The sequence below is a fragment of the Stegostoma tigrinum genome, chromosome 18, assembly GCF_030684315.1.
Source record: "Stegostoma tigrinum isolate sSteTig4 chromosome 18, sSteTig4.hap1, whole genome shotgun sequence".
In the NCBI taxonomy this organism is placed as follows: Eukaryota; Metazoa; Chordata; class Chondrichthyes; order Orectolobiformes; family Stegostomatidae; genus Stegostoma; species Stegostoma tigrinum.
In genome coordinates, this window is record NC_081371.1 from 640,465 (window position 1) to 656,046 (window position 15,582).

At 43.2% G+C, this 15,582-nt stretch overlaps 1 protein-coding gene across 1 annotated transcript in view; it reads right to left on the reverse strand.

The window, feature by feature from the left end:
- Positions 1 to 218: 218 nt before the first annotated feature.
- LOC125460785 (protein-methionine sulfoxide oxidase mical3a-like) overlaps positions 219 to 15,582 on the reverse strand; it is a 374,391-nt gene continuing 359,027 nt past the window's right edge. Inside the window, exons 44-45 of the mRNA XM_059652260.1 lie at positions 10,355 to 10,428; positions 219 to 7,879 (exon numbers count right to left, since the gene is read on the reverse strand). Of these exons, the coding sequence (XP_059508243.1) occupies positions 7,695 to 7,879; positions 10,355 to 10,428 (259 nt within the window). The 3' untranslated portion in view covers positions 219 to 7,694. The remainder of the gene's footprint in view (positions 7,880 to 10,354; positions 10,429 to 15,582) is intronic.

Sequence of the window (15,582 nt, forward strand, 5' to 3'; positions counted from 1 at the left end):
AAGAAAGACATAGAGAACCCTGCTCAGAGAGGGGACAGAGTGAGATGGAGTTACAGAGCTCGAGATCACCAGAGGCAGGCTGGAGGTCTGCTGCCTTGGTCTGTCTGCTCTCTGTGACTGCGAAACACTCTATCTGTACTGTTGATTGACCAGCTTCAGCACTGAGAACACAGTATTCAGGATTTTAAAAAAAACACAGGCCAATAAAAAGACAGAGGAAAAGTTGGATTATTTTAATGTATAAAGTAGTCTCATAACAAGTGTTAATAAATAACTTTAATTCCACCATCACATATTGAGGACCTGGAGTTATTGTCAGAATGAGTGCAAGTGATTGCACAGCTCACAACATACAGAATAATCAGTGACATATTTACAGTTGGTGGATGAGGAACTACATGGTCATCCCTTTACTATTGCAAACTGGAGTCTTTCAGAACAAACCTGCTCAGGTACAGCACACAGCTAGAAATAAGGAATAAATCACTCCCACCTGTTACTTCCTGTGACAGAAACACAGAATTCAGCACTGAAGAGCACCAAGTGTGTGTGTGAGGGACGGAATGACAGGGATGGTGTGAGAGAGGGAGTGAGAGTGTTAGTGTGTGGGGAAGGAGACAGTGTGAAGGAGGGTGAGAGTGTGAGATTGTGAGAGGGAGAGAGAATGTGAGGGATTTAGTGTGTGAAGGAGTGAGAGATTTGGTGAGGAAATGCATGAGGAAGTGTGACAAAGAGTGTGCTAAGAAAGGTTGTAAGGATAATCCCAGTGCGTACAGATCAGTTAAGTTCAGTTCAGTTGTAGAAGACAACTTATTTGAATGTATTTAGCAATCGCATGGAAAAATTTGGCTTGACTCGAAGAGTCAACACGAATGTCTGAAGGGGAAATCATGCTTTACTTACCTGCTAGAGTTTTTTGAAGAGGTAACAGAAAGGGTTAATCAGCATCATGTTGTTTAATGTGGTCTACATGGATTTCCGGAATGCATTTGATACGGTGCCATGCAATAGACTTCCAAGGAAACTTGTGGAGGAGACGCATCACACAAACTTGAATGGCTTTTTTGAGCAAGTAACAAAGATAATTGACGAGAGCACAGTGGTAGATCTTGTTTAAATAGAGTTTAGAAAGACCTTTGACAAGATCCCTCATGGCAGGCTAATGCAAAAAGTGAAGTCACATGAGATCCACAGTGGGCTGGTAAAATGAATACAGAACTGGGTTAGTCATAGAAGATAGGCAGCAACAGTGGAAGGGTGTTTTACTGCCTGGAGATCTGTGATCAGTGGTGTTCCACAAGGATCAGTGCTGGCACCCCTTTGGAGGAGAATATATGTGGCCTAATTTGTGGACAGCACAAAGATTAGGGGAGCTGCGGATAGTGACAATTGCTAGAAGATATAGCAGAATACAGATAGACTGGAGACTTGCGCAGATGGAAATTCATCAGGGCAAATGCAATGTTGTACATTTTGGAAGATCTAATGTAGGTGGTAAGTAAACAGTAAATGCAAGAACTGTTATCTAGAAAGGAATAATTTGATCAGGTATAGTCAACACGGTTTTGTGAAGGGTAGATCGTGCCTTACAAACCTTATTAAGTTCTTTGAGAAGGTGACCAAACTGGTGGATGAGGGGAAAGTGATTGATGTGGTGTACATGGATTTCAGTAAAGCGTTTGATGAGGGCCCCCAGGGTAGGCTATTGCAGAAAATACAGAGGCATAGGATTGAGGGTGATTTAGTGGTTTGGATCAGAAATTGGCTAGCTGTAAGGCGGCAGAGGGTGGTGGTTGGTGGGAAATGTTCATCCTGGAGTTCAGTTACTAGTGGTGTACTGCAAGGATCTGTTTTGGGCCACTGCTGTTTGTCAGTTTTATAAATGACCTGGATGAGGGCATAGAAGGATGGGTTAGTAAATTTGCGGATGACACTAAAGTTGGTGGAGTTGTGGATAGTGCGGAAGGATGTGGCAGGTTACAGAGGGTCATAGCTAAGCTGCAGAGCTGGACTGAGAGGTGGCAAATGGAGTTTAATGTGGAAAAGTGTGAGGTGATTCACTTTGGAAGGAGTAGCAGGAATACAGAGTACTGGGCTAATGGTAAGATTCTTGGTAGTGTGGATGAGCAGAGAGATCTCGGTGTCCATGTGCATAGATCCCTGAAGGTTGCCACCCAGGTTGATAGGAAGGTATACGATGTGTTAGGTTTTATTGGTGGAGGGATTGAGTTTTGGAGCCACGAGGTCATGTTGCAGCTGTACAAAACTCTGGTGCGGCTGCACTTGGAGTGTTGCGTATAGTTATGGTCGCTGCATTATACGAAGGATGTGGAAGCTTGGCAAGGGTGCAGAGGAGATTTACCAGGATGTTGCCTGGTATGAAGGGAAGATCTTATGAGGAAAGGCTGAGGGACTTCAGGCTGCTTTCGTTGGAGAGAAGAAGGTTAAGAGTCGACTTAATAGAGACATATAAGATGTTCAGAGGATTAGATAGGGTGGACAGTGAGAGCCTTTTTCCTCAGATGGTGATGGCTAGCACGAGGGGTCATAGTGTTAAATTGAGGAGTGATAGATTTAGGAGAGAGAAGTCAGAGTAAGGGCATGGAATGCCCTGCCTGCAACAATAGTAGACTCGCCAACTTTAAGGGCATTTAAATGGTCATTGGATAAACATATGGATGATAGAGGCGGATACAATAGCAATGTTTAAAAGGCATCTTTTGATAGATATATGATTAGGTAGGGATATGGACCACATAGAGGCAAAAGGATTTTTAGTTTAGAAAAGCATCATGTATCAATACAGTCTTGGAGGGACAAAGGGCTTGTTCCTGTGGTGTACTCCTCTTTGTTGTTGCAATGTAGATGATTGGGTTGAAAGATAGGAAACAGAGAGTAATAGTTAATGGATATTTTTTGAGTTGGAGGAAGGTTTGTAATGAAGTTCCCCAAGGGTCAGTACTGGGGTCCTGCTTTATATATTAATGATTAAGATCTTGATGTGCAGGGGACAATTTCAAAATTTGCAGAAGACACAAAACTTGGAAGAATTATAAACTGTGAGGACAGTGTGAAACTCCAAAAGAACATTGAAAAGTTGGTGGAGACGGCAGATAGGTGGCAGGTGTCAATACAGAGTAGTGTGAGGCAATGTGTGATGAACATTGAAAGACAACATAAAATAAGAGGTACAATTCAAAAGGGAAGGCAGGTACAGACAGCCTGGGTGGATATATGTGTACAGATCATTGAAGGTGAAGACAGCAATAAGTATACAATCACTTCTACACATTTTTAATTCATTTGTGGGATATGGCATTCCTGGCCAGCCAATATTTATTGCCTGCCCCTTGTGAAGGTGTAGGTCTTCTAGAACTGTTGCAGTCCACGTAATACATTAATATTGACATGGAGTACAAGAGCAAGGATCTGATGTTGAACTTATATAAGACAACCATTAGACCCCAGCTGGAGTACTGTTAGCAGCTGTGGTGCCACATTTCCAGCAAGATGTGACTGTATTAGAGAGAGTGCAGAAGCAATTTATAGGAATGGTTCCGGGAATGAGAAACTTCAGTTGTAAGGAAAGAGATGGCTGAGCAGAGTGGATAGGGACAAGTTATTTTCACCATAATAGAACCAAAATGGGATTCAAAACAATTTACAAAAGAACAAGTGATGTGAAAAACATCTTTTTCAGACAGGGAGCATTTATATCTAGAAATGTGGTGGATGGCAGGTTCAATAGAGGCATTGGATAGAAATAGTCTGCAGGGCCAAAGGCAGCAGATTGGCACTTAGAGTAGAACTGGTGCAGGTAGGATGGGCCGAATGGCCTGATGCAGCACAATTCTGTGGGACCATATGAGAGATTGCGTGAGTGTTAAGAAGGGAGTGTGTCAGGAAGGGAGTGTTTAAAGGAGAATGAGAGACTGATGGACTGAGTGAGAGTGTGAGGAATTGACAGTGGAAGTGAATAGGGGAATGAGAGTGAGCAAGTCAGAGATAGAGGGATTGAATGAGGAATGTGTGAGGTGAGTGAGAAAGTGAATGTGGAAGTGACGGAGAATAGGAGTGAGATTCTGGTAGTGATAGTGTGAGAGTGATGAAGAAAGAGCAGCGTGAGGGTGTAGGAGTGTGAAGGAGAGAGTGAGGGAGTATGAGGAAGAAAGCATGTGAAGGAGAATGTGTGAGGCACTGCAAGAGTGTGTCAGAGAATGGGTCTGTGACAGAGAGAGTTTGAAAGTTAGTGTGAATGAGTGATTGATTACTTGAGGGAGACAGAGTGTGAGGGAGAGAATGGGAGACAGAGTGTGAGGGAGAGAATGTGAGGGAAGGAGAGTGTGTAAGGGAGGGAGGGTGTGACAGAGGGAGTGTGAGGAAGGGAGAGTATGATGGAGGGGGTTTCTGTGAGCCGGAAGTTGCCTTCTCCTTTTTACAGGCGGTTGTTGCTGGCAGCTGCTCTCATAGTGACTGACTGTTTCTGCTGGTTTTGTGTACGCTGCTCCTGAACGTTGTTGGGGTAAAGTGACTCTATAAGATGTTTGTTTGTCTAAACTGGTGCCAGGCCAGTGAACTCTGCACCAGCATTTGTGTTGACAGTCTGTACTGAGACACACTCTGTCTTTTCCTGTGGTAATCCCGATACACAACGGCCACAGTGCAAGTTGACAGCAGTGAAAAGAGCATGAGTTTAATCTAAAGCACAGTGTACAATCACATTTAAATAATGTTCCCACTGGGAACAAATCTGGTTTACAGACAAGTCTGCAAATCCACTCCCAGAGAGCTGACTACTAGAGGGGTTCTTTTCCCCAGTCTGTGGACACATCCCAATTTTCATCTGAATTAGACTCCAGTTTGAGTGGAAATGTACCCAAACACAGACTTCCATCCACAATCTTCACCTGAATTATGACTGGTCTCACCAACCCACAGGATTTCATTTTTAAATACTTCTGCACTCCACTGTGCAGATTCTAACATACCCCACACATGCCCCAACCCACCGCCAAATCACCCACACGCATAGTTTCTAATTCGACCTGCACGTGTGGACGCGCGCACACGCACACACACACAGACACTCCCTCTCACATAACACTGTCAGATTATCAGTATCCAATACTACCGTATCCAGGTGTCACCGCAAGAGACAGAAATCTGTTCACACTACACCAGGACATACTTGAACATGCAAATACACACAGGCATGGCTCCAGTGTAGACAGGACTGATCAGCAGAGTCTGGGTAGTTTATATTAACATTCAGAGCCAGACAAGAAGGAACAACTGAGTGACAAGAATGGAGGGAAATTAGGAAAGTCTTGTGGGGGTCAAAGGGAAGTGAAGGGATTTACCAGTTAGACAGAAGTGTGAGGGGCAATGTGAAGGGATGAGAATTAGGATAGGCATTGTCCTAATGGGATGTAGGGTGTTGCTGGATGGCCAGAATTTATTGCCTATGAAGGTGGTGGTGAGCTGCCTTCTTGAACTGCTACAGTCCATGTGTCGTGGGTAGACTCACAATGCTCTTAGAGAGTGAATTCCAGGATTCTGACTCAGTAACAGTGAAGGAAAGGTGATGTATTTCCAAGTCAGGATGGTGAGTGGCTTGGAGGGGAGATGGTAGTGTGCCCATGTATCAGCTGCCCTTGTCCTCTTTGGAAGTGGCCATGGGTTTGCAAAGTGCTATCTGAGGATCTTTGGTGAATTTCTGCAGTGCATCTTGTAGATAGTACACACTGCTGCTACTGACTGTCAGTGGCGGAAGGAGTGGATGCTTGTGGATGTGGTGCCAATCAAGTGAGCTGCTGTGTCCTGGACAGTGCCAAGCTTCTAGAGTGTTGCTGGAGATACACGCATCCAGGAAAGTGGGGAGTATTCCATCACACATCTGACTTGTGGTTTCTAGATGGTGTACAGGTTTTGGGGAGTCCGGAAGTGAGTTACTTGCTAGCCTCTGATTGGCTCTTGTAGCCACTATTTATTTATTGAGTTGAGTTCAGTTTCTGGTCAATGGTAACTCCCAGGATGGTGATAGTGGGAGGATTCAGTGATGGTTAGATTCTCTCTTAATGGTCATTGCCTGACATTTGTTAACTCAAACAAGGATATGCTGCAATTGAACATGAGCTGCATCAGTATCTGAGAAATCATGAATGGTGCTGAACATTGTGCAATCATCTGTGATCTTAGATACAGGGACGGTCATTGATGAAGAGCTGAAGATGGTTGAGCCTAGGACACAATCCCGAGGAATTCGTGCAGAGGTATTCTGGAGCTGGGATGGCTGACCTCCAACAATGATAACCACCTTCCTATGTGCCAGGCATGACTCCAACCAGTGGAGAGTTTGTCCCCTCGATACCCATTGATTCCAGTTTCTCTAGAGCTCTTTGATGCCACACTCAGACAAATTGGGCGTTTATCCCGAGGACTGCCATTTTCACCTCACCTTGAAAATTCAGCTCTTCTGTCAATGTGTGAACTAAGGCTGTAATGAACTCCTGAGCTGAGTTGGATGCGGTACAATGTGAGAGTGAGGGTGGGGGTTTGGATGGGAGGCTGTGCATGACAGGGTGCAGGTTTGGATGGTATACTGTGTGTGTGCATGCGCGTGTATGTGTGTGTGTGAGAGGGTGGGGATTTGGATGGGGTACAGTGTGTATTTGTGAGGGTGGGGATTTGGATAGGAGACTCTGTGTGTGTGTGTGTGTTGGGGGGGTTTTAGATGGGAGACTTGTGTGTGTGCTTGTGAAGTTGGGGTTTTGGACGGGGTACAGTGTGTGTGTGAAAGTGGAAAGGTGCTGAAACCTTCCAAATTATTTGACTGTTGAATGTTGTATTTCCCTGCCATTCTGTAGTCCCACCATTTGAAACTCATACAGCTTGTTAAGGATTGAGCAGCTTTCTGTATTACCTACTGTTTGGCCAACATTGCCCACATCCCAGAATGACACTGGACTGTACTCAGCAGTAGCAACAGGTTTATGCAGCCTGTGACACTCAATGCTGTGGCATTGTTGGCAGCGTCCCAGAGTTTGCTGGAGATTCTCTGCCAGACTAGAGAAAGCAAGAGTGAAGAGGAAGAAAAAAATTTGACTCAAACACCAGAGCAAATACAGTGCCTGCTGGAACTCTGAAATACGTTTCAAAGATTTAGTTTGTTTTCCTCTCCAAGGATCCCGCCTGATTTGCAAAGTGTTTGCAATATCCTCTTTTTTTCTCACTTCCAGCAGGTAACCTGTTTGAGGTCATGTTTGAAGAATTCATTAACATCTCTGTACTGGACAGCCTCATGTCCTACACTCCTTTTTGCATTCCCCGCTGAATGTGGAAATGTGACCGATTGGTTTGAATATTTGGGAGGAGTAGCTGGTCACTCATGGTCCTCAGTTGGGGTCTGGCTGAGGCCTGTGTGTATCAGCTATTCCCATGGCCTGGCTGAACATCCCCCTCCTGCCTATCCTCAGTAGTCATTACCAACACCAGCTATCTGAATGAGGCTTTTCGTGTCTAGCAGCTCATTGCCCAGGACCAACCCGTGGGCAGGTGGGGGGCTACATGAGGGTTTTTCTCAGGTCTTGTTTGGACAGTGTCTCATCTGCCATTCTCCTGTTGTTTCTGTCAAAATATCCTTCCCCTCCCCATTCCTTCTACCCAAACCCTTTCCTTCCCTTGGGCAAGCTGCATTATGACCAGTTCAGGTTGTAGCTCTTGCTCAGCATCACAGCCTCCAGGTCCTTGTCTTCCTCCTTCTCCCGCAGTCTCTGCTCCTCCAGCAGGGCCACAAGGGAATCTCGCTGTTCAACCACCTCCAGCATCTCATTCAGAATCCGCTTCTCCTCTGTCAGCTCCTCACTGCTCTTCAGATTGTCTGTACATGAGACACACAAGACAAATCTCCTGGTCTCAAAAACATTAGGGTTCAAGCACCCCAAGAACAGAGTGAAATCACCCCCAAGAACAGAGAGAAATTATCCCCTGGGAAGACAAAGCAAATACCCAGGAATGCAGAGCAAATATGCCTTGCAAAACATAGCAAACGCTCCCCTAGGAACACATGGCAAATATCCTAGTGAGGGAAGATACCAGGGTAAAAGGGAAGGAGCTAAGGCTGAAACAGAGCGAGTTGGGAGTGAAATGTGTCTGTGTTTTGCGTCCGTATTTGTTTGCGTATGCACGGTATCTTTATGGTGTTTTGGGTTTATGGATCATACGCGTACATGTGTCTGCGTTTGTGTGGGGGTGTGTGGTTTGTGTGCATGTGTTTTTATGTGCAAGTGTGTGTGGTGTACATGTGTGTGGTGTATGTTCACATGCACGTGTACGTGTATGTGCACACATGCGCTTGTCTGTATATGCATGTGTGCACAGGTGTTTGTTGATGATAGTGTGTGTTTTTGTGCATGTGAGCTGACAGTTTGAGCATGCACTCTGCACAGTTCTCTAAACAGAAACAGAGATGCCCAAAAGGTTTATGATCTTTCACCTGAGGTGGGTGCAAAAGAGCTTTGCGTCCTATGGCCGGCTACCTTCAGTTTGTGATCAACAATCTGTAGGTTCAAGCCCGTCAAGTGTGTCTCTGAGTTGTTTTTAAATGCAGTATAAATTTCTACCTTGACTATTCTTTCAAACAGCGAGTCCCAGACCTTCACTTACCTTGGAGTGAAAACAGTTACTCGCCTCCAAACACATAAATCAATGCTATTGATTGCTTCTAGAAAGGGAATAGTGTGTTCCTGTTCACCTCATCCAGACTCCTCAGACGTTTAAAGTCCTTGTCACAAAGAAAACAAAACCCTTCCTATCCAATCTAAGCTAGGAATTCTCCATTCCTGGAGACACATTTGTAAATTTTCTTTGCACCCTGTCTAATGCCATCACTTCTTTCTTGCAATGTGGCGGTGACAGCTGTATGCAGTTCTCTGGTTGTGTTTTATACAATTCAAGCAGAAATCGTCCAGCTCTGCTTTATCAAAAACAATAACAGAATGCATCCTGTATACCTTGGTCATCACTTTATCTCTCTGTCCTGCTCCTTTCATGGATCTGTGGAATTGTGCTCCAGAGTGCCTCTCTACCTCTCAGGATAGGCTTTCCCAAATATTATCTCATACTTCTCCTGACTGAAATTCATTGGTCACTGTTCCATCTACCTTACTATTGAGCCATGGAGGCACAGGGAAACTCATTCAGCCCATTGAAAGCATGCCTGTTCTTTGTACAGCAGTCCAATCAACTTAATTCCACTGTTAGCTCACTGTAGTCACCTAATTCATGTTTGCACACTGCAATCTAGTGAATTTATTTTACTATTCAATTTCCTTTTGAAATCCTTGTGAGCAGTGAGTTTCTGCTCTATTTCTTTCATTGCATACGGACATTCTTCCTTGCATCCCCCTACATCATTGCATTGATATCGTCCTGCAGTTTGCTGATTTCTTGCTATCAACCACACTGCCAAATTCTTGCATTGTTTTCAAACTTATAAATCACTGACATACCACAAACAGAAAGGGAACCAGTTCCGAGCCCTGTGCAACCCCATAGGAAATATCTTCCAATTAATCATTTGCCTCTGATCCATTTAGATCGGAATTGTCACTTTGCCCTGTACTTTAAATTTGCAGTTTAATTTAATTTGGACTTTTAATTTATTGTCCAGACTGCTGCACAAGAACCTTGAAAAATACTTAAAGACTGCATCAGATATTCTTGCCTATTATGTATCTGTTCAAACAAATGTTAACTATCCTCCAATGTTCTGGCACCACACCTGTAAGAGAAGGTTCAAGACCATGGAATTAGACACCACCTTGGAATTCTTCCTCAGCCTGGAATCCTTTCTGGGCACATCCTCCTGGATGGGGTCTACAGAGATGGGTGCTAGCGAGTTTTGAGATGGGTCTTCCACACTTGGTTGCTGGAATCTTTGTCTTAGAACATAGAACAATACAGCGCAGAACAGGCCCTTCGGCCCTCGATGTTGCGCCGACCTGTGAACTAATCTAAGCCCCTCTATCCCATCATTGTCCATATGTTTATCAAAGGACTGTTTAAATGCCCCTAATGCGGCTGAGTTAATTACATTGGCAGGCAGGGTGTTCCACGCCCTTACCACTCTTTGAGTAAAAACTCTCTGAGTCTTGACTACTCTAGGAATAACCATTTCCCCAAAAAGTTGTTGGTTTCTTTATAGAAAGTGGAGGCTGCACCCAGGAACAATGTCCTCTCCCTTTCCAGCTTCAGTCTGTCCTGCTTGAAGCTCCATGCTGAAACACATTGAAGCTCATCTGTCCAATCTGACTATCAGCTAGTGAACAGAGTAAAGTGAGGTCTGAATACATACCATCTATAGCCATGCGCTCACGGAGTTCCTGTTGCAACCGGCTCTGCCGATCTTCCAGCTCAAGCTCCCGGGCACTGTACAAAGAAACAAACTGATTTGATTACATTGCCTCAGTCTGGAATCCATCATTGGGCTCAGAACATTCAACTAGACAATTAATCCAGTTAATCCAGGTAAATCCATGCGTGCTGACACCTATAAATTATTTTGTAAATGCGGAGTTCTCTAAAGACTAAATATTAGCCAGGACACCGATGTCAAGAAAACAGATGACCTGTTCATTACTCCATTACTGTTTGTAGTATGTTACTGTGTGCAGACCGACTCCTCATTTTGAGATACACTGACATTATGAAAGGCAATGTTTACTGATTGATTAATTGTTGTCACATGTACTAAGATACAGTGAACTGTGTTGTTTTGCATGCTAAATAGGCAGATCGTACCATACAAAAGTGCATCAGGATAGCAGAACAGAGCGCAGAAAACAGCGTTACAGCTGCAGAGCAAGTGCACAGAGAAGGATCAGAATGAATATTTGATGGTATTATGGAGCAGGGGAGGCAAAACAAAATGACAGTCACTTTACAATCAACAAGTAACTCTAATTGTTAACAAATTAACAGAACTACTAACAAATCGAACAATTCCTACTTAACTACTAACTATTCCTGAATAAAACAAAATACTAATACTTTGCTGTTCCAATAGATATAAAACCTTTTGTATAAACCAAATCAATAAAAATAAGTTAAAGCTTAATGTCTTGAAAGTACAGCCAGGATAAGTCTAGCCTTTTCCAACATCCTCCAGTCAGGAATGCCTTTCTTTGTCAAATTCTTAGCTAAGAGTGCCGTAGTACCTTTATTTGGATGATGCTTACTGCGAGATCTCAGAGATTTCTGTGAGAGTCAGTGATTTTCTGTTTCTTTAGAGCTGTTGGCTGTTGAGAGTTGTTCTCTAACAAACGGCAGTTTATTCTTAACCTGATTTTCAAATGCCCTCTTTTATGCCCTGGAGATCAATTAATTTCTTACAATATGATTAGCCTGAGGTTGTCAAAACCATCAGATTTAAAATTAATTGGGTTTTGGGTATCTAGGGCTGGTTTAAATTAATTGGCTAAATTCAAATATCTTTTTTCTTGGTAAAAATGCTGATTTGCCAGTTAACAGTATAGCCTTTTGACACAATGTATCAATGCTAAGAATGCTCTGTGCAACTGCTGCTGCCTGCAGACATTATTTTAAAATCTCCAAGCCTATAAAAAATAATAATCTTTTAAAGGGACCTCACACTCTTTTCCCCCTATAATTGTACAAGTAAATCCTAACGTCCTGACTTCCAACTCATAAGTACTATACTCTACTTAACAACACCTCCCCCTTAAGAAAAAACAGAACCATCATCACAAAAAGATGGCTTTTTTCCCTTAAATCTTCACACCATTACTACTAGATATATCGATCATTAATCTAGAGTTACACATTTCATACTAATTCTAAATACTTATATATAATGTTGAACACTGCAGTTTCTGTCTCATGTACACATTTTCCTTCTAAACCCGTGATAATGCATCCGCAATAACATTTGCACAACCTGCAACATGTACAATTTGTAAATTACATGCTTGTAACATAAGACTCCAATGAAATAGTCTGGTGTTCTTATCTAAATCTTTGCAAAAATATCAAAAGGTTGTGATCAGTGTACACAAACGTCTCCGATATACTGTTTGCAACATAAACATTAAAATGCCATAAAAGGCCAATACCAAACTCAACTATTTTTCAACTGTTGAATATTTTCTCCTGTGGCTATTGAATTTCTTGAAAAATAACTGATTGGCCTAACAATTCCACAGTCATCCTCCTGTAACAACTAGTAGTAACACAGTGGGTGGTATAGTGGCTCAGTGGTTAGCGCTGCTATCTCAGAGTGGCAGGGACCCGTGTTTGATTCCACCCTCAGGTGACTGTCTGTGTGGAGTTTGTACATTCTCCCTGTGTCTATGTGGGTTTCCTCCAGGTGCTCTGGCTTCCTCCCACAATCCAAAAATATACAGGCTAGGTGGATTGGCCATGCTAAATTGCCTACAGTGTTCAGCGATGTGTAGATTAGGACGGTTATAGGGAGATGCTCTCAGGCCGGTGTGGACATGTTAGGCCAAAGGACCTGCTTTCACACTATAGGGATTCAATGATGATCTATGAACAACCCCTACATCACTTGTGTCAATAAATATTAGATTAGATTAGATTCCTAAAGTGTGCAAACAGCCCCTTCGGCCCTACAAGTCCACAGTGTGCCTTGAAGCATCTCACCCAGACCCATCTCCCTATAACCCACACACCCCTGAACACTACGGGCAATTTAGCATCGCCAATCCACCTAGCCTGCACATCTTTGGACAGTGGGAGGAAACCGGAGCACCTGGAGAAAACCCATGCAGACACGGGGAGAATGTGCAAACTCCACACAGACAGTTGCCTGAAGCTGGAATCGGGTCCCTGGCGCTGTGAGGCTGCAGTGCTAACCACTGAGACACCGTGCCGGTTTCACGAAAGTTGGTTGGGAACCAACACGATCAATGAACTCCACTCGCTTTGACTTGGCTTGACAATGCCTTCTTGGAGCATCGCTTCCACTTCCTTCTGTACTTGTGCTACTTTGAGAGGATTAAGCTTGTAGGGATGTTGTTTTATTGGAACAGCAATCCCTGCTTCAATTACATGTATGGAAGTGTTAGTCCTCCCCATTCTATATCTACATATGTCCTCATAGTGTTGCAATTTAGTTCTCTGTTCCTGAGACAGATTCCTTACTATCCTATCCCATTCTTTAAGAACTTCCTTACTATTTATTCTGAAGCATATCAAAATTCAAATAATCTGAATCTGATTCCTCAGAGTGGCAGTAACTAAAACAGTTTCTCTGTTTGCTCTCCCTATCATTGTAAGGTTTCAGCATGTACACGACATACCCGATAATTTTTTCCCTCTATCTGGCATATTTACCAGATAATTAAAGCGACTTCACTTCTTCTCAATCTGATAGGGACGATTAAATCTTGCTTTGAAAGGCTCTCTTTCCACTGGTAACAACACCAATGCTTTATCCCCACTGGCAATTTTAGATTTCTTGCCTGCTTTTTGCTTCATTAGATGCTGTGCCACCTTTAGATGTTGTTAATGTAATTCATTAACTCTGTTTAATCTTTCTCTCACCTCAAATACATAATCCAACTGTGAGATCTCTGAATTTGGACCTATCACTTTTTCCTTAATTAATTTTAAAGTCCTTCTTACTTCGTGTTCGAATATCAATTCAGGTAGTGTAAACTGTGTTGATTCATTTGGGGCATCTCGAATAGCAAACAATATAAGCGGGATATCTTTATCCCAATCATTGGTATAATCCTGGCATTAAGCCCTCAGCATAGTCTTTAGGGTCTGATGCTACCTTTCCAATGCTCCCTGGGATTCAGGATGGTATGCACTTGTTTTAACTATTGAATACCTAAACTTTTCATGGCCTCCTTAAATAGTTTGGCAGTAAAATTGGACCCTTGGTCTGGCTGAATCTCCCTGGGTAGTCCATAATGGGTAAAGAAAGCAATCAACTCTTCCAGAACCTTTTTTGCCTTGACATTCTGTAATTGCCTCTGGAAACGTGGTAGACTCATCCATTACAGTTAGCAAATACTGGCTCTCACTTTTGGTTTTAGGGAGGAGACCTACACAATCAATCATAACCCGCGAGAAACATTCTTCAAATCCGGGAATTGGCATCAAAGGCACTGGTTTTTATACTTCCGGTAGCCTTCATAGTATTTGACATGTATGACAGGTACAGCAAAATTCAACCATATCTTTATGTAATCCAGAGCAATAGAAATGTTTTTGTATCTTAGCTGACTTGTCCTCATTCTAGATGATCTCCTACAGGTAATTTATGTACTACCCACAATTTTTCCTGTCTGTATACTACCTGCAACACAATTTGGTGAACTACCACCAATATTTCCCCTGCATGAAGCTGCCACGGCCTGTATTTCTGCCTTAGGAGTCTCTCCTTAAGGTAATAACATTCTGGGATTCATTCTGATTCCTTTCCAAGTAGGCTATATGATATACAGCTTTTACTGTCTCATCTTTTTGTTGTAACTCCATTAGTCTTTCAGAACTAAACATTTCTTCCCTGATTCACTGGGCTCTTCTATCATTGAGGATGTGGATATTTGTGCAGCCTCCTCCTCCAGTGAGTTGGTTAATTTCACCACCATTCACAACTGGACATGGCAAGACTGCAGAGCTTAGATCTGATCTGTTGGTTGTGGGGTCACTGAGGTCTGTCTATCACTTGCTGTTTTCGCTGTTTAGCGTGCAAGTAGTTCTATTTGGTAGCTTCACCAGGCTGATACCTCACCTTCAGGTTTGCCTCATGCTGTTCCTGACATGCCCTCCTGCACTTTCTATTGAACCAGGATTGATCCCCCGGTTTGATGGTCACAGTTGAGTGGGGGATATGTCTGGCCATGAGGTTACAGATTGCGCTGCAGTACAGTTCTGCTGCTGTTGATGGCCTACAGTCGCTAGATCTGTGTGAATCTGTACCATTTAGCATGGTGATACTGCCACATGACATGATGGAGGTTGTTCTCAATGTGAAGGCGGGACTTTGTCTCCACAAGGACTTGTGCGATAGTCACTCTTACCGATACTGGCATAGACAAATGCAACTGCAGTTGGCAGATTAGTAAGGATGAGGTCAAGTATGTTTCTCTTCAGCCACAAGTACCAAGTGGATGATCCATCTCAGTCTCTTCCAGTGGTCCCGGGTATTACAGAGACCAGTCTTCAGCCAATTCGATTCACTCCAAGTGATATAAAGAAACAGTTGGAGGCACTGGATACTGAAAAACCCACAGGCTCTGACAATATTCTGGCAACAGTACTGAAGGCTTGTGTTCAGAACTTGCTATTCCCCTAGCTAAGCTGTTCTAGAACAGTTACAACACTGGTATTTACCCAACAATGTGGAAAATTGTCCAAGTATGTCCTGTACATAAAGCGCAGGACAAATCCAACCCGGCCAATTACCGCTCTAACAGCCTACTCTTAATCGTTAGTAAAGTGATGGAAAGTGTCATCAACAGTACATCAACATCAACATCATCAAGCAGCACCTGCTCAGCAATAAGTTGCTCAATGATGCCCAGTTTG